General features: G+C 43.4%; 1 protein-coding gene across 1 annotated transcript in view; it reads left to right on the top strand.

The window, feature by feature from the left end:
• The window catches only part of LOC124551012 (protein crooked neck), a 97,263-nt gene extending 78,713 nt beyond the window's left edge, over nucleotides 1-18,550 (top strand). Inside the window, exons 13-14 of the mRNA XM_047125857.1 lie at nucleotides 13,104-13,385; nucleotides 18,352-18,550. Of these exons, the coding sequence (XP_046981813.1) occupies nucleotides 13,104-13,373 (270 nt within the window). The 3' untranslated portion in view covers nucleotides 13,374-13,385; nucleotides 18,352-18,550. The remainder of the gene's footprint in view (nucleotides 1-13,103; nucleotides 13,386-18,351) is intronic.
• The last annotated feature ends 607 nt before the right edge of the window (nucleotides 18,551-19,157 follow it).

Here is a 19,157-nt window from a genome sequence, read left to right as displayed (position 1 = left end):
TCTCTCTCTCTCTCACACACACACACACACACACACACACACACACAGAGAGAGAGAGAGAGAGAGAGAGAGAGAGAGAGAGAGAGATTGATGTTCAAAGTACAGGGAGTGGTGAAAATTATACTCCCACCAAGTATACTGTTGTGCAACTTTTCATAGTGTGGCTTGGTGGCTTAGTGCTTAAGTTTCTGATTATATACCCATAGGTAGCACTGAATCTCCCATCAGTTCTAGGACACTTTCTGTCACATATTACTTCTGGAGTTTGGAGTCCACATTAAACTGGCATGTTATTTTGTATATTCCAGAATTTGAATATGAGTCATTGTTACTCTTTATTTTATGTCAGGTTGTGTTGTAGTTTATTAGATGTAGAAAATCCCATTATTTCTTTGTGGTATTTGTGGACATTTTAAACCTTTTGTAATATATTGCCAGTGTACAGTATGTATGTACATTAATGTTTTGTTTTTATCTTCTTCTGTGGTGTGGTTGTGTGAGGGTCTTGTGTTTACTGTGCCTAGTAGTAAGTTAACCATGAAAGCTGTGTAGTCATTGGCAACTGTAATATTTCCACTTTTTTTATTTCCTGTTGCATGGTCATGTAAAAGATATTTTATTTACCTTGTGCAGCACTGACCTGTGTGCCACTTTTTTTATGAATATTCAGATGACATGAAGTTGCAGGGATTGTGGTGTTAGCCAGGAAAAATATATCTAAATAAAAAAAAAATCATGTAACTTACCAAACGAAAGCGTTGGTATGTTGATAGACACACAAATAAACACAAACACACACACAAAATTCAAGCTTTCGCAACAAACTGTTGCCTCATCAGGAAAGAGGGAAGGAGAGGGAAAGACGGAAGTATGTGGGTTTTAAGGGAGAGGGTAAGGAGTCATTCCAATCCCGGGAGCGGAAAGACTTACCTTAGGGGGAAAAAAGGACGGGTATACATTCGCACACACACACATATCCATCTACACATATACAGACACAAGCAGACATATTTAAAGACAAAGAGTTTGGGCAGAGATGTCAGTCGAGGCGGAAGTGCGGAGGCAAAGATGTTGTTGAATGACAGGTGAGGTATGAGTGGCGGCAACTTGAAATTAGCGGAGATTGAGGCCTGGTGGATAACGGGAAGAGAGGATATATTGAAGAGCAAGTTCCCATCTCCGGAGTACGGATAGGTTGATGTTAGTGGGAAGTATCCAGATAACCCGGATGGTGTAACACTGTGCCAAGATGTGCTGGCCGTGCACCAAGGCATGTTTAGCCACAGGGTGATCCTCATTACCAACAAAAACTGTCTGCCTGTGTCCATTCATGTGAATGGACAGTTTGTTGCTGGTCATTCCCACATAGAATGCGTCACAGTGTAGGCAGGTCAGTTGGTAGATCACGTGGGTGCTTTCACACGTGGCTCTGCCTTTGATCGTGTACACCTTCTGGGTTACAGGACTGGAGTAGGTGGTGGTGGGAGGGTGCATGGGACAGGTTTTACACTGGGGGCGGTTACAAGGGTAGGAGCCAGAGGGTAGGGAAGGTGGTTTGGGGATTTCATAGGGATGAACTAAGTGGTTACGAAGGTTAGGTGGCCTGCGGAAAGACACTCTTGGTGGAGTGGGGAAGATTACATGAAGGATGCATCTCATTTCAGGGCAGGATTTGAGGAAGTCATATGCCTGCTGGAGAGCCACATTCAGAGTCTGATCCAGTCCCGGAAAGTATCCTGTCACAAGTGGGGAACTTTTGTGGTTCTTCTGTGGGAGGTTCTGGGTTTGAGAGGATGAGGAAGTGGCTCTGGTTATTTGCTTCTGTACCAGGTCGGGAGGGTAGTTGCGGGATGCGAAAGCTGTTGTCAGGTTGTTGGTGTAATGGGTCAGGGATTCCGGACTGGAGCAGATTCGTTTGCCACGAAGACCTAGGCTGTAGGGAAGGGACCGTTTGATGTGGAATGGGTGGCAGCTGTCATAATGGAGGTACTGTTGCTTGTTGGTGGGTTTGATGTGGACGGACGTGTGAAGTTGGCCATTGGACAGGTGGAGGTCAACGTCAAGGAAAGTGGCATGGGATTTGGAGTAGGACCAGGTGAATCTGATGGAACCAAAGGATTTGAGGTTGGAGAGGAAATTCTGGAGTTCTTCTTCACTGTGAGTCCAGATCATGAAGATGTCATCAATAAATCTGTACCAAACTTTGGGTTGGCAGGCCTGGGTAACCAAGAAGGCTTCCTCTAAGCGACCCATGAATAGGTTGGCGTACGAAGGGGCCATCCTGGTACCCATGGCTGTTCCCTTTAATTGTTGGTATGTCTGGTCTTCAAAAGTGAAGAAGTTGTGGGTCAGGATGAAGCTGGCTAAGGTAATGAGGAAAGAGGTTTTAGGTAGGGTGGCAGGTGATTGGCGTGAAAGGGAGGGCTCCATCGCAGTGAGGCCCTGGACGTGCGGGATATTTGTGTATAACGAAGTGGCATTAATGGTTACAAGGATGGTTTCTGGGGGTAAGGGATTGGGTAAGGATTCCAGGCGTTCAAGGAAGTGGTTGGTGTATTTGATGAAGGATGGGAGACTGCATGTAATGGGTTGAAGGTGTTGATCTACGTAGGCAGAGATACGTTCTGTGGGGGCTTGGTAACCAGCTACAATGGGGCGGCCAGGATGATTGGGTTTGTGAATTTTAGGAAGAAGGTAGAAGGTAGGGGTGCGGGGTGTCGGTGGGGTCAGGAGGTTGATGGAGTCAGGTGAAAGGTTTTGTAGGGGGCCTAAGGTTCTGAGGATTCCTTGAAGCTCAGCCTGGACATCAGGAATGGGATTACCTAGGCAAACTTTGTATGTGGTGTTGTCTGAAAGCTGACGCAGTCCCTCAGCCACATCCTCCCAACGATCAAGTACCACAGTCGTGGAACCCTTGTCCGCCGGAAGAATGACGATGGACCGGTCAGCCTTCAGATGACGGATAGCCTGGGCTTCAGCAGTGGTGATGTTGGGAGTAGGATTAAGGTTTTTTAAGAAGGATTGAGAGGCAAGGCTGTAAGTCAGAAATTCCTGGAAGGTTGGGAGAGGGTGATTTTGAGGAAGAGGAGGTGGGTCCCACTGTGACAGAGGCCGGAACTGTTCCAGGCAGGGTTCAATTTGGATAGTGTCTTGGGGAGTTGGATCATTAGGGGTAGGATTAGGATCATTTTTCTTCGTGGCAAAGTGATACTTCCAGCAGAGAGTACGAGTGTAGGACAGTAAATCTTTGACGAGGGCTGTTTGGTTGAATCTGGGAGTGGGGCTGAAGGTGAGGCCTTTGGATAGGACAGAGGTTTCGGATTGGGAGAGAGGTTTGGAGGAAAGGTTAACTACTGAATTAGGGTGTTGTGGTTCCAGATTGTGTTGATCGGAATTTTGAGGTTTTGGAGGGAGTGGAGCTGGAAGTGGGAGATGGAGTAGATGGGAGAGACTGGGTTTGTGTGCAATGAGAGGAGGTTGAGGTTTGCTGGAAAGGTTGTGAAGGGTGAGTGAGTTGCCTTTCCGGAGGTGGGAAACCAGGAGATTGGATAGTTTTTTGAGGTGAACGGTGGCATGCTGTTCTAATTTGTGGTTGGCCTGTAGGAGGATGCTCTGAATAGCAGGTGTGGATGTGGGAGAGGAAAGATTGAGGACTTTTATTAAGGATAGGAGTTGACGGGTGTGTTCATTGGCTGAGTTGATGTGTAGGTGAAGGATTAGGTGGGTGAGGGCAATAGATTGTTCAGTTTGGAACTGGTATAGGGACTGATGGAAGGAAGGGTTGCAGCCAGAGATGGGAACTTTAAGTGTGAGGCCTTTGGGGGTAATGCCAAATGTCAGACAAGCATGAGAAAATAAAATATGGGAGCGTAATCTGGCTAGGGCGAAGCCATGTTTGCGGAGGGAATGTAAATAAAACTTAATGGGGTTGTTGTGGGGGTGTTGTGAGGGTGACATGGTATTAGAAGGTGGAAAGTGTAACATGAGGTTGAAATGAAAATGAAAATAACTGGAGAAAGTAACTGGAGATCTGTTGTGAAGAAAGGCGAAAAAGTGTTGGTTAAAGCTGGGCTATGTTGATCCTGTGGTGAACTTGGGTTGGTAGTCAACGATGTGCACAAAGGTTAGGTGGTTGTGTTGCCGCCAAAACACGTTAAAGGATGGAGAAAATCGGGAAAATTTCGAAAAAACTGCGTGTAAATGTATTAAAAGGAGTGGTTTTGTAGTGTCAGATTATGAAAATGAGGCTAACAATTGTCTGGCGAAGAAATAATGACGTTAAAACCCGTGGGAAGGGGCTAAAAATTATCAGTGATGTGCGGAAAAGGGAATGGAAATAAAGCGAAAGTTATCAGAACTAGACGAAATGGTTGTTTAATAGGTGAAAGGAAGTGTCTGTGGACTAGAAACGGAGGATTTTATAGCAGCGGTTGTGTTGAAAGCTGAAAAAAAATTTTTTTGGTTATGGTTTGGAAGTGGGTGACGTATTGTTGAGTATATATAGGGGGGATAAAATTGTATAGCAGATTACGGTAAAAAGGAGAAGGTGAATACAAAGTGAAACTACTGGCAAAAACAAAAAGAGAAAATAAGACGACAGAAAAGATTTCGAAATGCAACAGTGACAATAACAAACGTAATTGTTGGGTTGAAATTAATGATATGACTATAATAGATGGAAACATTCCACGTGGGAAAAAATATATCTAAAAACAAAGATGATGTGACTTACCAAACGAAAGCGCTGGCACATTGATAGACACACAAACATACACACAAAGTTCAAGCTTTCACAACAAACTGTTGCCTCATCAGGAAAGAGGGAAGGAGAGGGAAAGACGAAAGGAAGTGGGTTTTAAGGGAGAGGGTAAGGAGTCATTCCAATTCCGGGAGCGGAAAGACTTACCTTAGGGGGGAAAAAAGGACAGGTATACACTCGCGCGCGCACACACACACACACACACACACACACACACACACACACACACACACACATATATCCATCCACACATACAGACACAAGCAGACATATTTAAAGACAAAGAGTTTGGGCAGAGATGTCAGTCGAGGCAGAAGTGTAGAGGCAAAGAAGTTGTTGAATGACAGGTGAGGTATGAGTGGCGGCAACTTGAAATTAGCGGAGATTGAGGCCTGGCGGATAACGAGAAGAGAGGATATACTGAAGGACAAGTTCCCATCTCCGGAGTTCGGATAGGTTGGTGTTGGTGGGAGTATCCAGATAACCCGGACGGTGTAACACTGTGCCAAGATGTGCTGGCTGTGCACCAAGGCATGTTTAGCCACAGGGTGATCCTCATTACCAACAAACACTGTCTGCCTGTGTCCATTCATGCGAATGGACAGTTTGTTGCTGGTCATTCCCACATAGAATGCATCACAGTGTAGGCAGGTCAGTTGGTAAATCACGTGGGTGCTTTCACACGTGGCTCTGCCTTTGATCGTGTACACCTTCCGGGTTACAGGACTGGAGTAGGTGGTGGTGGGAGGGTGCATGGGACAGCTTTTGCACCGGGGGCGGTTACAAGGATAGGAGCCAGAGGGTAGGGAAGGTGGTTTGGGGATTTCATAGGGATGAACTAAGAGGTTACGAAGGTTAGGTGGCCGGCGGAAAGACACTCTTTGTGGAGTGGGGAGGATTTCATGAAGGATGGATCTCATTTCAGGGCAGGATTTGAGGAAGTCGTATCCCTGCTGGAGAGCCACATTCAGAGTCTGGTCCAGTCCCGGAAAGTATCCTGTCACAAGTGGGGCACTTTTGTGGTTCTTCTGTGGGGGATTCTGGGTTTGAGAGGATGAGGAAGTGGCTCTGGTTATTTGCTTCTGTACCAGGTCGGGAGGGTAGTTGCGGGATGCGAAAGCTGTTGTTAGGTTGTTGGTGTAATGATTCAGGGATTCCGGACTGGAGCAGATTCGTTTGCCACGAAGACCTAGGCTGTAGGGAAGGGACCGTTTGATGTGGAATGGGTGGCAGCTGTCATAATGGAGGTACTGTTGCTTGTTGGTGGGTTTGATGTGGACGGACGTGTGAAGTTGGCCATTGGACAGGTGGAGGTCAACGTCAAGGAAAGTGGCATGGGATTTGGAGTAGGACCAGGTGAATCTGATGGAACCAAAGGAGTTGAGGTTGGAGAGGAAATTCTGGAGTTCTTCTTCACTGGGAATTTGCCCTTCAGTATATCCTCTCTTCTCGTTATCCGCCAGGCCTCAATCTCCGCTAATTTCAAGTTTCTGCCACTCATACCTCACCTGTCTTTCATCAACTTCTTTGCCTCTACACTTCCGACTCGACTGACATCTCTGCCCAAACTCTCTGTCTTTAAATATGTCTGCTTGTGTCTGTATGTGTGGATGGATATGTGTGTGTGTGGGAGTGTATACCTGTCCTTTTTTCCCCCCTAAGGTAAGTCTTTCCGCTCCCGGGATTGGAATGACTCCTTACCCTCTCCCTTAAAACCCACTTCCTTTCGTCTTTCCCTCTCCTTCCCTCTTTCCTGATGAGGCAACAGTTTGTTGCGAAAGTTTGAATTTTGTGTGTATGTTTGTGTTTGTTTGTGTGTCTATCGACCTGCCAGCGCTTTCGTTCGGTAAGTCACCTCATCTTTGTTTTTATATATAATTTTTCCCACGTGGAATGTTTCCCCTATTATATTGATATCATTAATTTGAATCCAACAATTACGTTTGTTATTGTCACTGTTGCATTTCGAAATCTTTTCTGTCATCTTATTTTCCTCTTTCTGTTTTTGCCAGTAGTTTCACTTTGTATTCACCTTCTCCTTTTTACCGTAATCTGCTATACTATTTTATCCCGCCTATATATACTCAATAATACATAACCCACTTCCAGACCATAACCAAAAAAAAATTTTTGCTGCTTTTAGCACTACCGCCGCTATAATATCCACCGTTTCTAGTTCACAAACATTTCCTTTCACCTTTTAAACAACCATTTGGGCCAGTTCTAATGACTTTCGCTTTATTTCCATTTCCGTTTTTCCCACATCACTTACAATTTTTAGCCGCTTCCCACAGGTTTTAACGTTATTATTTCTTCGTCAGACAATTGTTAGCCTCATTTTCATAATCTGCCACCACAAAACCACTCCTTTTAATATACTACACGCAGTTTTTTCGAAATTTTCACGAATTTCTCCGTCCTTTAACGCGTTTTGCCGGCAACACAACCACCTAACCTTTATGCACATCGTTGTCTACCACCCCAAGTCCAACATAGCCCGCTGTAACCAACACCTTTTCACCTTTTTTCATTCCAGATCTCCAGTTACTTTCCGGTTCACCTTTATCTCTCCCCATATATTTTTATTTTCATTTTCATTTCACCTCATGTTACACTTTCCACCTTCTAATACCATGTCACCCTCACAACACCCCCACAACAACCCCATTAAGTTTTATTTACATTCCCTCCGCAAACATGCCTTCGCCCTAGCCAGATTACGCTCCCATATTCTATTTTCTCAGGCTTGTCTGACATTTGGCATTACCCCCAAAGGCCTCACACTTAAAGTTCCCATCTCTGGCTGCAACCCTTCCTTCTATCAGTCCCTATACCAGTTCCAAACTGAACAATCCATTGCCCTCACCCACCTAATCCTTCACCTCCACATCACCTCAGCCAATGAACGCACCCGTCAACTCCTATCCTTAATAAAAGTCCTCAATCTTTCCTCTCCCACATCCACACCGGCTATTCAGAGCATCCTCCTACAGGCCAACCACAAATTAGAACAGCATGCCACCGTTCACCTCAAAAAACTATCCAATCTCCTGGTTTCCCACCTCCGGAAAGGCAACTCACTCACCCTTCACAACCTTTCCAGCAAACCTCAACCTCCTCTCATTGCACACAAACCCAGTCTCTCCCATCTACTCCATCTCCCACTTCCAGCTCCACTCCCTCCAAAACCTCAAAATTCCGATCAACACAATCTGGAACCACAACACCCTAATTCAGTAGTTAACCTTTCCTCCAAACCTCTCTCCCAATCCGAAACCTCTGTCCTATCCAAAGGCCTCACCTTCAGCCCCACTCCCAGACTCAACTAAACAGCCCTCGTCAAAGATTTACTGTCCTACACTCGTACTCTCTGCTGGAAATATCACTTTGCCACGAAGAAAAATGATCCTCATCCTACTCCTAATGATCCAACTCCCCAAGACACCATCCAAATTAAACCCTGCCTGGAACAGTTCCGTCCTCCGTCACAGCGGGACCCACCTCCTCCTCCTCAAAATCACCCTCTCCAAACCTTCCAGGATTTTCTGACTTCCAGCCTTGCATCTCAATCCTTCTTAAAAAACCTTAATCCTACACCCAACATCACCACTGCTGAAGACCAGGCTATCCATGATCTGAAGGCTGACCGATCCATCGTCATTCTTCCGGCGGACAAGGGTTCCACGACCGTGGTACTTGATCGTCGGGAGTATGTGGCTGAGGGACTGCGTCAGCTTTCAGACAACACCACATACAAAGTTTGCCAAGGTAACCCCATTCCCGATGTCCAGGCTGAGCTTCAAGGAATCCTCAGAACCTTAGGCCCCCTGCAAAACCTTTCACCTGACTCCATCAACCTCCTGACCCCACCGACACCCCGCACCCCTACCTTCTACCTTCTTCCTAAAATCCACAAACCCAATCATCCCGGCTGCCCCATTGTAGCTGGTTACCAAGCCCCCACAGAACGTATCTCTGCCTACGTAGATCCAACACCTTCAACCCATTACATGCAGTCTCCCATCCTTCATCAAAGACACCAACCACTTCCTTGAATGCCTGGAATCCTTACCCAATCCCTTACCCCCGGAAACCATCCTTGTAACCATTGATGCCACTTCCTTATACACAAATATTCCGCACGTCCAGGGCCTCGCTGCGATGGAGCATTTCCTTTCACGCCAATCACCTGCCACCCTACCTAAAACCTCTTTCCTCATTACCTTAGCCAGCTTCATCCTGACCCACAACTTCTTCACTTTTGAAGGCCAAACATACCAACAATTAAAGGGAACAGCCATGGGTACCAGGATGGCCCCCTCGTACGCCAACCTATTCATGGGTCGCTTAGAGGAAGCCTTCTTGGTTACCCAGGTCAGCCAACCCAAAGTTTGGTACAGATTTATTGATGACATCTTCATGATCTGTAGTCACAGTGAAGAACAACTCCAGAATTTCCTTTCCAACCTCAACTCCTTTGGTTCCATCAGATTCACCTGGTCCTACTCCAAACCCCATGCCACATTCCTTGACGTTGACGTCCACCTGTCCAATGGCCAACTTCACACGTCCGTCCACATCAAACCCACCAACAAGCAACAGTACCTCCATTATGACAGCTGCCACCCATTCCACATCAAACGGTCCCTTCCCTACAGCCTAGGTTTTCGTGGCAAACGAATCTGCTCCAGTCCGGAATCCCTGAATCATTACACCAACAACCTGACAACAGCTTTCACATCCCGCAGCTACCCTCCCGACCTGGTACAGAAGCAAATAACCAGAGCCACTTCCTCATCCCCTCAAACCCAGAATCCCCCACAGAAGAACCACAAAAGTGCCCCACTTGTGACAGGATACTTTCCGGGACTGGACCAGACTCTGAATGTGGCTCTCCAGCAGGGATACGACTTCCTCAAATCCTGCCCTGAAATGAGATCCATCCTTCATGAAATCCTCCCCACTCCGCCAAGAGTGTCTTTCCGCCGTCCACCTAACCTTCGTAACCTGTTAGTTCATCCCTACGAAATCCCCAAACCACCTTCCCTACCCTCTGGCTCCTATCCTTGTAACCGCCCCCGGTGCAAAAGCTGTCCCATGCACCCTCCCACCACCACCTACTCCAGTCCTGTAACCCGGAAGGTGTACACGATCAAAGGCAGAGCCACGTGTGAAAGCACCCACGTGATTTACCAACTGACCTGCCTACACTGTGATGAATTCTATGTGGGAATGACCAGCAACAAACTGTCCATTCACATGAATGGACACAGGCAGACAGTGTTTATTGGTAATGAGGATCACCCTGTGGCTAAACATGCCTTGGTGCACAGCCAGCACATCTTGGCACAGTGTTACACCGTCCGGGTTATCTGGATACTTCCCACCAACACCAACCTATCCGAACTCCGGAGATGGGAACTTGCCCTTCAGTATATCCTCTCTTCTCGTTATCCGCCAGGCCTCAATCTCCGCTAATTTCAAGTTGCCGCCACTCATACCTCACCTGTCTTTCAACAACTTCTTTGCCTCTACACTTCTGCCTCGACTGACATCTCTGCCCAAACTCTTTGTCTTTAAATATGTCTGTATGTGTGGATGGATATGTGTGTGTGTGCGAGTGTATACCCGTCCTTTTTTCCCCCTAAGGTAAGTCTTTCCGCTCCCGGGATTGGAATGACTCCTTACCCTCTCCCTTAAAACCCACTTCTTTTCGTCTTTCCCTCTCCTTCCCTCTTTCCTGATGAGGCAACAGTTTGTTGCAAAAGCTTGAACTTTGTGTGTATGTTTGTGTTTTTTTGTGTGTCTATCGACCTGCCAGCGCTTTCGTTCGGTAAGTCACCTCATCTTTGTTTTTATATATAATTTTTCCCACGTGGAATGTTTCCCCTATTACACACACACACACACACACACACACACACACACGAGGTTTATCTCAAAAGTTCTGCACAGTGTAAGATAGAATTGAAGAGAATAATTTATTTTACAAAATCCTTTAGAGGCCTTCAATACAATCTCCATTCTTGCTTATGACAACTGCCCAACATTTTGACAACTTCTGTATTTCAGATAAGGGACATTCATTGTTGAGCTGTCACATTACTTGGGTCGACTCAGTGGAAGCCTCATCAGTTGTATCAAAATGTTTTTCATGGAGGTTTTAGTTCAGTTTGGGAAACAAATCAGTCTGGTGGGCTCATATCAGGACTGTATGGTGGATATGGAAGTATTTCTCACCTATATTCATCGAGCGTTTCTCTCACTGGGAGGGCAGTACGCGGTCATGCATTATCGTACAAAATGAGGACGTAAGCCACAAGTGTGTGTGGTCTTCTTTGAGAAAGTTTTGGGAGCAAAATATTTTGCAGAATCAGCTTGTAGTATGCACCTATTACAGATGTCCCCAGGGACACTCTAATTGTAGCCATGACTCCAATTGTGTCATACGCAAACATCATAATCACATCCTCTGGTGATGGATATATTTAGATTATTTTCCATTGTGCTGACTGAGACTTCAGTTCAGGCTCAAAATCTCGAATGCAGGTTTCATCAAGTGCCACAATCCTTTTCAGAAACTGTTCTTCTGTTTGATAACATTGAAGCAATTCTTTTGTGACCTACCATCTGCTCCAACTTTTCTTACTGACAGACAATCTGGCCTCATATTAAATTTCCTCTCACGTTTTTCGTCTGTCCTCTCTCAACAACAGTAATCTGAGAGGCATAGTCTTTTGCAATTGATGGCTTTCCAGTGCTGACATGACCTTCATGGAAACGAGCAGACCATATTGATAGTGTGCTATGATCCACTGCACTATTCCCACACACCTCTCTTAAAGTTTTGTAAATTTCTTGTGGGTTATTTCCATGTAGGGATTTGATTTTCATATAGGAATGCTGGTCACTGTGTGTAAGCAGTCTGACTCATTTCAGCTTGCATTTTAAAACTGAATTACTCATGATACAGCCACATGAACGAGCAAACACATATACAACCATCACACACAGACTCTCGTTCACAACTGAACATAAATTTCAGCTTTATCATGGCACTGTAACATTCGCATATGTGCATTGTGCAGGACTTTTGAAATGACCCTATTATGATACCATTGTTAGAACATTTGACTGCTTATAAATGTTACCATTAAATGTAAAATAGTTGCAACTTATGGTTGGCTGGAAGAGTTTCATGAATTCATCAGTCTGTGTGTATGTGAGTTCCACGTGTTTCTTTTGGATTACTGCTAGGATTTTCTATATCTTGTCAGTCAAAATGCTTTTGGGACTGGATAAAAAAAAAGAGAAAAGGTGAGGTGATGGTTTTAATGCCATGTTCTACATGGTCTTCTCCCACGTGAGCAATGCACAGAGCATTCATACACCAATGAGAAACTCTCAAAAAAGTGCTTCATGTTAATCTTGCACATCACATTCGCAACTTCTTTGGTCTTGGCGAACCATCAGGGACCCGTTCTGCTCTTTTTCATTTTGTGGTAGGCTTGTATTGATGATATTAACTTTTGTCACCTGTGGTGACATTTATCAGAAAAGAATTTTCCATATTTTTTAATTCAAGCAAGTTGTGACAAGTGTCTATATCCAATTGTTCGAGAGTTGAGGGTGTGTAGCATAAACCTCTCTCACAGTTTTCTCTTCTTTAAAATGTTCTGGAGAATGTCTTCAACACTTTATTTAGAGATGTTCAATTCATTGCTGATGTTCAATTCATTGCTCCATTGTGTTTTGTGACAGTGTTGACACACTGTGGCTGCATGTCCAGTGCTAGGTGTCCACAACTGACTCATTGAATGCATATCTGTTGTCTATGGTTGTTACAGTTGGAACAATTCTAGAAACATGTAACAGACTACCGAGAACAGAAGAGTACTTAGAATAGTTTTCATTTCCACTCTTCAATTAATTCGCAGGTCTGCTTTCAAACAGTACTGTTTAAGGTTGCCCATTTGTTGTTGAAGTTTATCTTTGCATCAAAAGTGCCAATGTCAGCAACTAAGTGAAATGGTTCTTTTTCTGATTTAAGGATCTGAAAACTTCCTCTAAGGCTGCTGAGAATATTTGGTGACATAGAATGGCTGACCCCTCTTTTAAGTCTTCAGAATCTGAATGAAGTCAAATGATAGCTGTAACAGTGATTAATATATTCTCCAGTATGCTAACATTGGATCAATCAAGCCTCATTTTTCTGTGGTTGTTAGGATGCATTTTGTGAAACAAAATGTGCCCAAAAATGTTGACATATTACATTGAAAGGGACCGTTTTTATCTTGTTTGTAGCAGTTTTGGAGAGGAAGATCTGATTTTCCCTTTTTTTCAGTCTGAGGAAGGTTGGGAGGAGTTCTTCGACTACATCTTCCCCGAAGATGAGGCAACGAAACCGAACCTTAAGCTGCTGGAGATGGCAAAGGCCTGGAAGAGGAAACAAGAACAGCAGCAGCAACAGGAGGAGGCCGAATCGGGAGCAGGGGAAGCAGGGCTTGATGATCCTAACCTGGATGCTGATGACAGCATCAGTGACAGTGACAGTGAAGAAGAGGAGGAACAGGAAGGCGACCAGGACAGCGATGGGCCACGAAATGAATCGTGAAAGTGTTTGCAGGTATGCAGCCATTGACACCTCACAGTGAATGTGAACTTTGCTAGATGATGATGAACATATGCTAATTCGTTATACCTTTCCTTCTTTTTAATTTTGTCTGCCACATTTACTTTGTAAGTGTTCTCTTTGTAGGTGCCACTGAAGGCACTTCTTGGTCTTAGTTTCCCAGAATATTGCCTAGTCATAAGATGTTGAACAAACAATGGTTTAGCTTCATCTGTGTTTATGTGAAACTACCGAAAAGAGTTTTGGGGCGACCTCTTGGCTTGCATAGTTTGCAATGTTTTGATAAAGTACAAAACTACACTGGCTGAAAATGACTTAAAAGTTCGTGGTGCCCTCCATCGGTAATGCTAGAATTCAGTATGGTGTCGGTCCACCCTTAGCCTTGATGACAGCTTCCACTCCCACAGGCATACCTTCAGTCACGTGTTCGAAGGTTTCTTGGGGAATGGCAGCCCATTCTTCAAGGTGTGCTGTACTGAGGAGAGGTATCAATGTCGGTCAGTGAGGCCTGGCACGAAGTCAGCGTTCTAAAACATCCCAAAGGTGTTCTGTAGGATTCAGGTCAGGACTCTGAGCAGGCCAGCCCATTACAGGGATGTCATTGTCGTGTAACCACCGCCACAGGTTGTGCACTATGAACAGATGCTTGATCGTGTTGAAAGATGCAATTGCCATCCCTGAATTGCTCTTCAACAGTGGGAAGCAAGAAGGTGCGTAAAACATCAATCTAAGCCTGTGCTATGAAAGTGCCATGCAAAACAAGGGGTGCAAGCCCCCTCCATGAAAAACACCATAACACCACTGCCTCCAAATTTTACTGTTGGCACTACACCCACTGGCAGATGACCTTCACCAGGCTTTCGCCATACGTACATGCTGCCATCGGATCGCCACATTGTGTACCGTGATTCGTCACTCCATACAATGTTTTTCCTTTGTTCAATTGTGCAATGTTTACGTTCCTTACACCAAGTGTGGCTTCGTTTGGCATTTACTGGCATGATGTGTGGCTTATGAGCAGCTGCTCAACCATGAAATCCAAATTTTCTTACCTCCCGCCTAACTGTTGTAGTACTTGCATTGAATCCTGGTGCAGTTTGGAATTCCTGTTTGATTGTCTGGATAGATGTGTACCTATTACACAACAGTCGGCGGCCTCTGTCAGTCAACAGACGAGGTCGCCCTGTACGCTTTTGTGCTGTATGTATCCCTTCATGTTTCCACTTCACTATCAGATTGGAAACAGTGGAGATGGAGATTTAGGAGTGTGGATATCTCGCATACAGACATAAGAGACAGGTGACTCTCAATCACCTGACCACGTTCGAAGTCCGTGAGTTCCACAGAGTACCCCATTTTGCTCTTTCACTATGTCTATGACTACTGAGATTGCTGATATGGAGTACCTGGCAGTAGGTGGCTGGCAGCACAATGCACCTAATATGAAAAATGTATTTTTTGGGGGTGTCCGGATACTTTTGTTGATCACGTAGTGTATTTCCTTCTTGCTGTGTTACAGTGTGATTGGTAAACACACACCACTGAATTATGTACTAGGGAAAGTATAATGAAATATAAGACCTAATGATAATTTTTTATTAAAGATGCTGGTATATTGACATGTTCCTTGATAACACACTTTCAGTGATTACTTTCTCACAGTGGCAGCAGATATTGCACCCTCTAATAAGCAATCCAATTCAGATGAATCTGATTTACTTATGCAGATACTGCAAGCATCACCAACAGACACTGGTTTCAAAGCTACAACCCCTAAGGGGGTTCAGAATCCACCATATCATGGAACTCTAGGAATTCTGATTGCTACAATGGTGTTTCTAAAGAGTATTAAAAAGATTGTGCGGACTAGATATGATTACCCTTAAGCTACCAAACATGACAGAAAGCACAGGACATCATTGACAACCTGTGTCACAGACATAAAACTAACCTCACAATGGAGAAATGTAAAATGTGGGGATTCCATAAGGATCAGTATGTGCCCCCTTTTGTCTGTAATGTACACAAATGATATTCAAGAAATTTTGAAGGTTGTTTAAAAAACTGTTTTCCTTGTACCAATCAAGGATCCAAACTCAGCCTTAGCAGACATAGCTCAGATAATGGCTAAAAAGGGGTATAAGTGGATCACCAGCCTTAGCAGACATAGCTCAGATAATGGCTGAAAAGGGGTATAAGTGGATCACAGCTAACAGTTAAAGGATTAATCTCACAAAGACTCGGTTCTAAACAGGTAATTTTGACCTTTTAGAACAAGAAGTTTAGTCGTACACTAAAAGAAACATTGTGCGTAAAATTCATTATTGTCCAGCTGGATAACAGGCTAGAGTGGAGTCAACACATGGACAAACTAATCAAGATGCTAAAGTTAATTGTGTTTTGCCCTTACAAGCATCTCTCATTGTGTGGACTTAAAGGCAAGAATTTTACATATTTCCACTCCCTGGTGTTGTATGGAATTATCTTGCGGAGCAGTGCACCTAAAGAAAAGTGTTCATTCTGCAGAAGAGAGCAGCAGTGTGTAAAGTAGATAATACCACATCTTGCAGAAGCCTTTTTTAAGGATTCTGGAATTATTGCAGCCACTCCTGAATGGGTTTTGTTGCTGACACAATTAGTTTAATTTGAAATGTGATGTACACAATCAAAATACAAGACACAAAAGTAATTCTCATGTAGTCTTTGCCTCTTTGTCTAGGGTTCAGAGTGGAGTTATGTGCTCTAATGAGAAGATATTCAGCAAGTTTCTGTTTAACACAGAGCAGGACATTGCGAAGCCACACCAACTGAAAAGATGTTATAAACATCCCTCATAAGCCAGTCTGTCTACAAATTATAGATTGAGGCCAAGTTAGTGACATGGCAAGTAGCAGTGTTTGTTCCAAAGCTGCATGAAAATTAGGAATGCACTGTAAATAGAATTCAGTATTATTTACAGTTATTAAATAGCCGATTTGAAAAATACCATTGTAATCAAGTAACTATTAAGCTACCAACAGTAACTATCTAGTATAAGTGAAAAATAAAAAGGTTGCTACCTCCTCAAAGTATCAGCCTCTTTTCTGATTTACTTGATTAAATTGAACTGAAATAAACATGAACCTTGACTCAGTATGCACCCCTGAAGTTTCTTCTTTTTCTTGATGGGATTGATGGAATGTATGAAAAAGTGTATGCACTGTCTTTAACAGATTTGTTCCATCTTCCCCACAACTCTTTCTATGTGATGCATCCAATTTCAGTTGTTCATAATTTTAGCCGCTAGGTATTTAGTTGAACTAACAACTTTTTTTTTTTAATCGATATATTTTGCATTTCTTTTTGGTGGATTTAGGTGTTACGGTATTCAGGATTGTTTGCCACTAAAAGGTCTAGCATATTATCACAACCATTTACACTTTGTGTGGAGTCCTGGACTAACTCCTCAATAATTCTGGAGAAAACATTTTGTAAAATTTAAAATGATGTTTTATGCCTACCATCGACTTAGAACTTGTATTCTCACTCACTGTGAGGTTAGATTGAAGTCACCACCAACTATTTTTATATGAGATGGCTACATAGTTGAAATGAGTTTTAAATTTTCCTGGAACCTTTCTGCAACTATATCACCCGAGTCAGGGGTCAGTAAAAGAAATCAGTTGATAATTTTTTCCAGTTGTCAAGTACAACCTCTGTCCATACTAACCCACACAACTCTCTGCGTACTTCAGTTTCACCAGTAGCAAAAAAGTGCCACAACCAGTTGAAATTAAATCTTCAAATAGAACTGGTTGCTTACGGCCTAATCATGTCAGCTTTGTGTTCACTTTGCTGTATGTATTTTTCAGTTAACTGTCATACACATCCAGTTTCTGTCTTGCATTCTCTTTTACTTATAATCTGAGGCTGTGTGTTGTCCTGATTTTGCATCAGCATCACAATTTTTATTTTTATTTTTTTTCCGAAATAGTGGTGAGAAGTAATATGTCATTGATCACCAGGCAACAGCGCTTCTCAGATTTGCTTAGTGATATGAGTTTGTTTCTGTCAACTATATATGGGAGCACTGTCATGGCATTCAATTTGTCAGTGTTACCAGTCTCTTCAAATTGCATACTGATATCTTCTGCCAGAATATGAGAACTTGACATTTTTGACTTGAAGATTTCTTCAGTAACCAGCATTCCACACATCCAGATGCTTCATGGTTCTTTTCCTCTTATGATTCACACATTGGTCTTAGTTTATCCCTTTTGTGTAGTTCCTTCCCCCCTCCCCCTCTCCTATATTTAAAACATAGTGTTCACATTCAGCATGACTGTTTTGGCCACGTTGGGTAAAGTAACATTTTGTGACTCAGAGTAAAACATTCTCCATCTTGCACTTGGTAAATAAATCTGAGAGTAACCTAAGTACTCCTCTCACAACAACAAATAATACTCAAGAATTTGTAGAACCAATGTTTTTAAGTGACCACCTTCATGAATAATTTACCCATCCTTAGAACTTTATCAATAAATCTCAGTATGGATCATCCTTCCACATTACTAAATTTATGAGATCATTCCACTTCACATCATCTGATCATCTCTTAGAAAGCTGATGATTATGATTAGAAATTGTGTGTCTCTACTTCACAAAAACTGATCCTTTACCATTATATGCAGTCTCACAACTTATGCCAAACTAAATAAATATTAATGACAGAAGCATGCCTGCCTCACAGATGCTTAAAAGGAAAAAATGTGGATATAAATTAAGAGGACCGAATCTCCAATTTAAAGAATTTTGTCAGATTCTCATGGATAAATAGAATTGTCCAATTTGACATCACTTTTTCCTCTCCCAATAGAGGAATGTAAGAGAAGAAATCGGAAGCCCCCCCCCCCTTATTTTCTAAATATGTATCAATCTGCATTATTAGTTCAGAATTCAAGATTTTTTTTTATTTTTCTAGGCACTGAAGAATCGAAGAAAAACTCGACTATAAAGAAAGGCCATGCTGACCTCTTCGGCAGAGTCTTCATGTAATGGAGACCATTGTGCACTGATTGCACGAATTGATGTACAAATTTTATAATGCAGTAAATTTAATGTTATTTATGAACTGAAAAGAAAAGTGTACTGTAAATAAAATTTTATATTTATAGAGTGAAGTGAGACCACATTCATGTAAGGGGCAGCGATAATCCTATTTGTAGTACCTCAAAATCAAAATTTGTCGTAATACCAAAAAAAAAAAGAAAGTGTATGTACAAGGTATGATTCTGAAGTTCCAAGACTGATTCGTTTCGGAGTAGGGGAGCACATGCGGACCAGTTCCGATGGGTGGGGGAAGTAGTGGGGGGTCTCAGGGAATGAACTGACGCTGCAGCAGTTGCCCCCGGAACCCTCGAGAGTGTGCACCGCTTGCAGCTTGAGTGCGTTTCATTGACCTCAGTCGAAAAGTGGGACAGGCGGAAATGGAGCAGCGTTATGTGATTTAGTTTTGTGTGCAACTGAACAAAACTGCCACAGAGACACACTGTATGATTCAAGAGGCCTTTAAGGCAGAAGTCATGTCCCATGCAATGGTTTTCATGTGGCACAAATGTTTCAAAGATCGCCATGGAAATGTTGAAGACGACGACCGCTCTGGGGGGCAATCATCAAACCGAACGGATCAAAATGTGGAGAAAGTAAGGAACTTTTAAACAATGACCATTGTCTTAGTGTGAGTGCTCTGCTGCTTGAGGGATAGAGTTCGCTGTGTACACCCGGCGA

Source organism: Schistocerca americana, chromosome 9 (genome assembly GCF_021461395.2).
Source record: "Schistocerca americana isolate TAMUIC-IGC-003095 chromosome 9, iqSchAmer2.1, whole genome shotgun sequence".
In the NCBI taxonomy this organism is placed as follows: Eukaryota; Metazoa; Arthropoda; class Insecta; order Orthoptera; family Acrididae; genus Schistocerca; species Schistocerca americana.
This window is presented reverse-complemented; position numbering and strand designations above follow the sequence as displayed.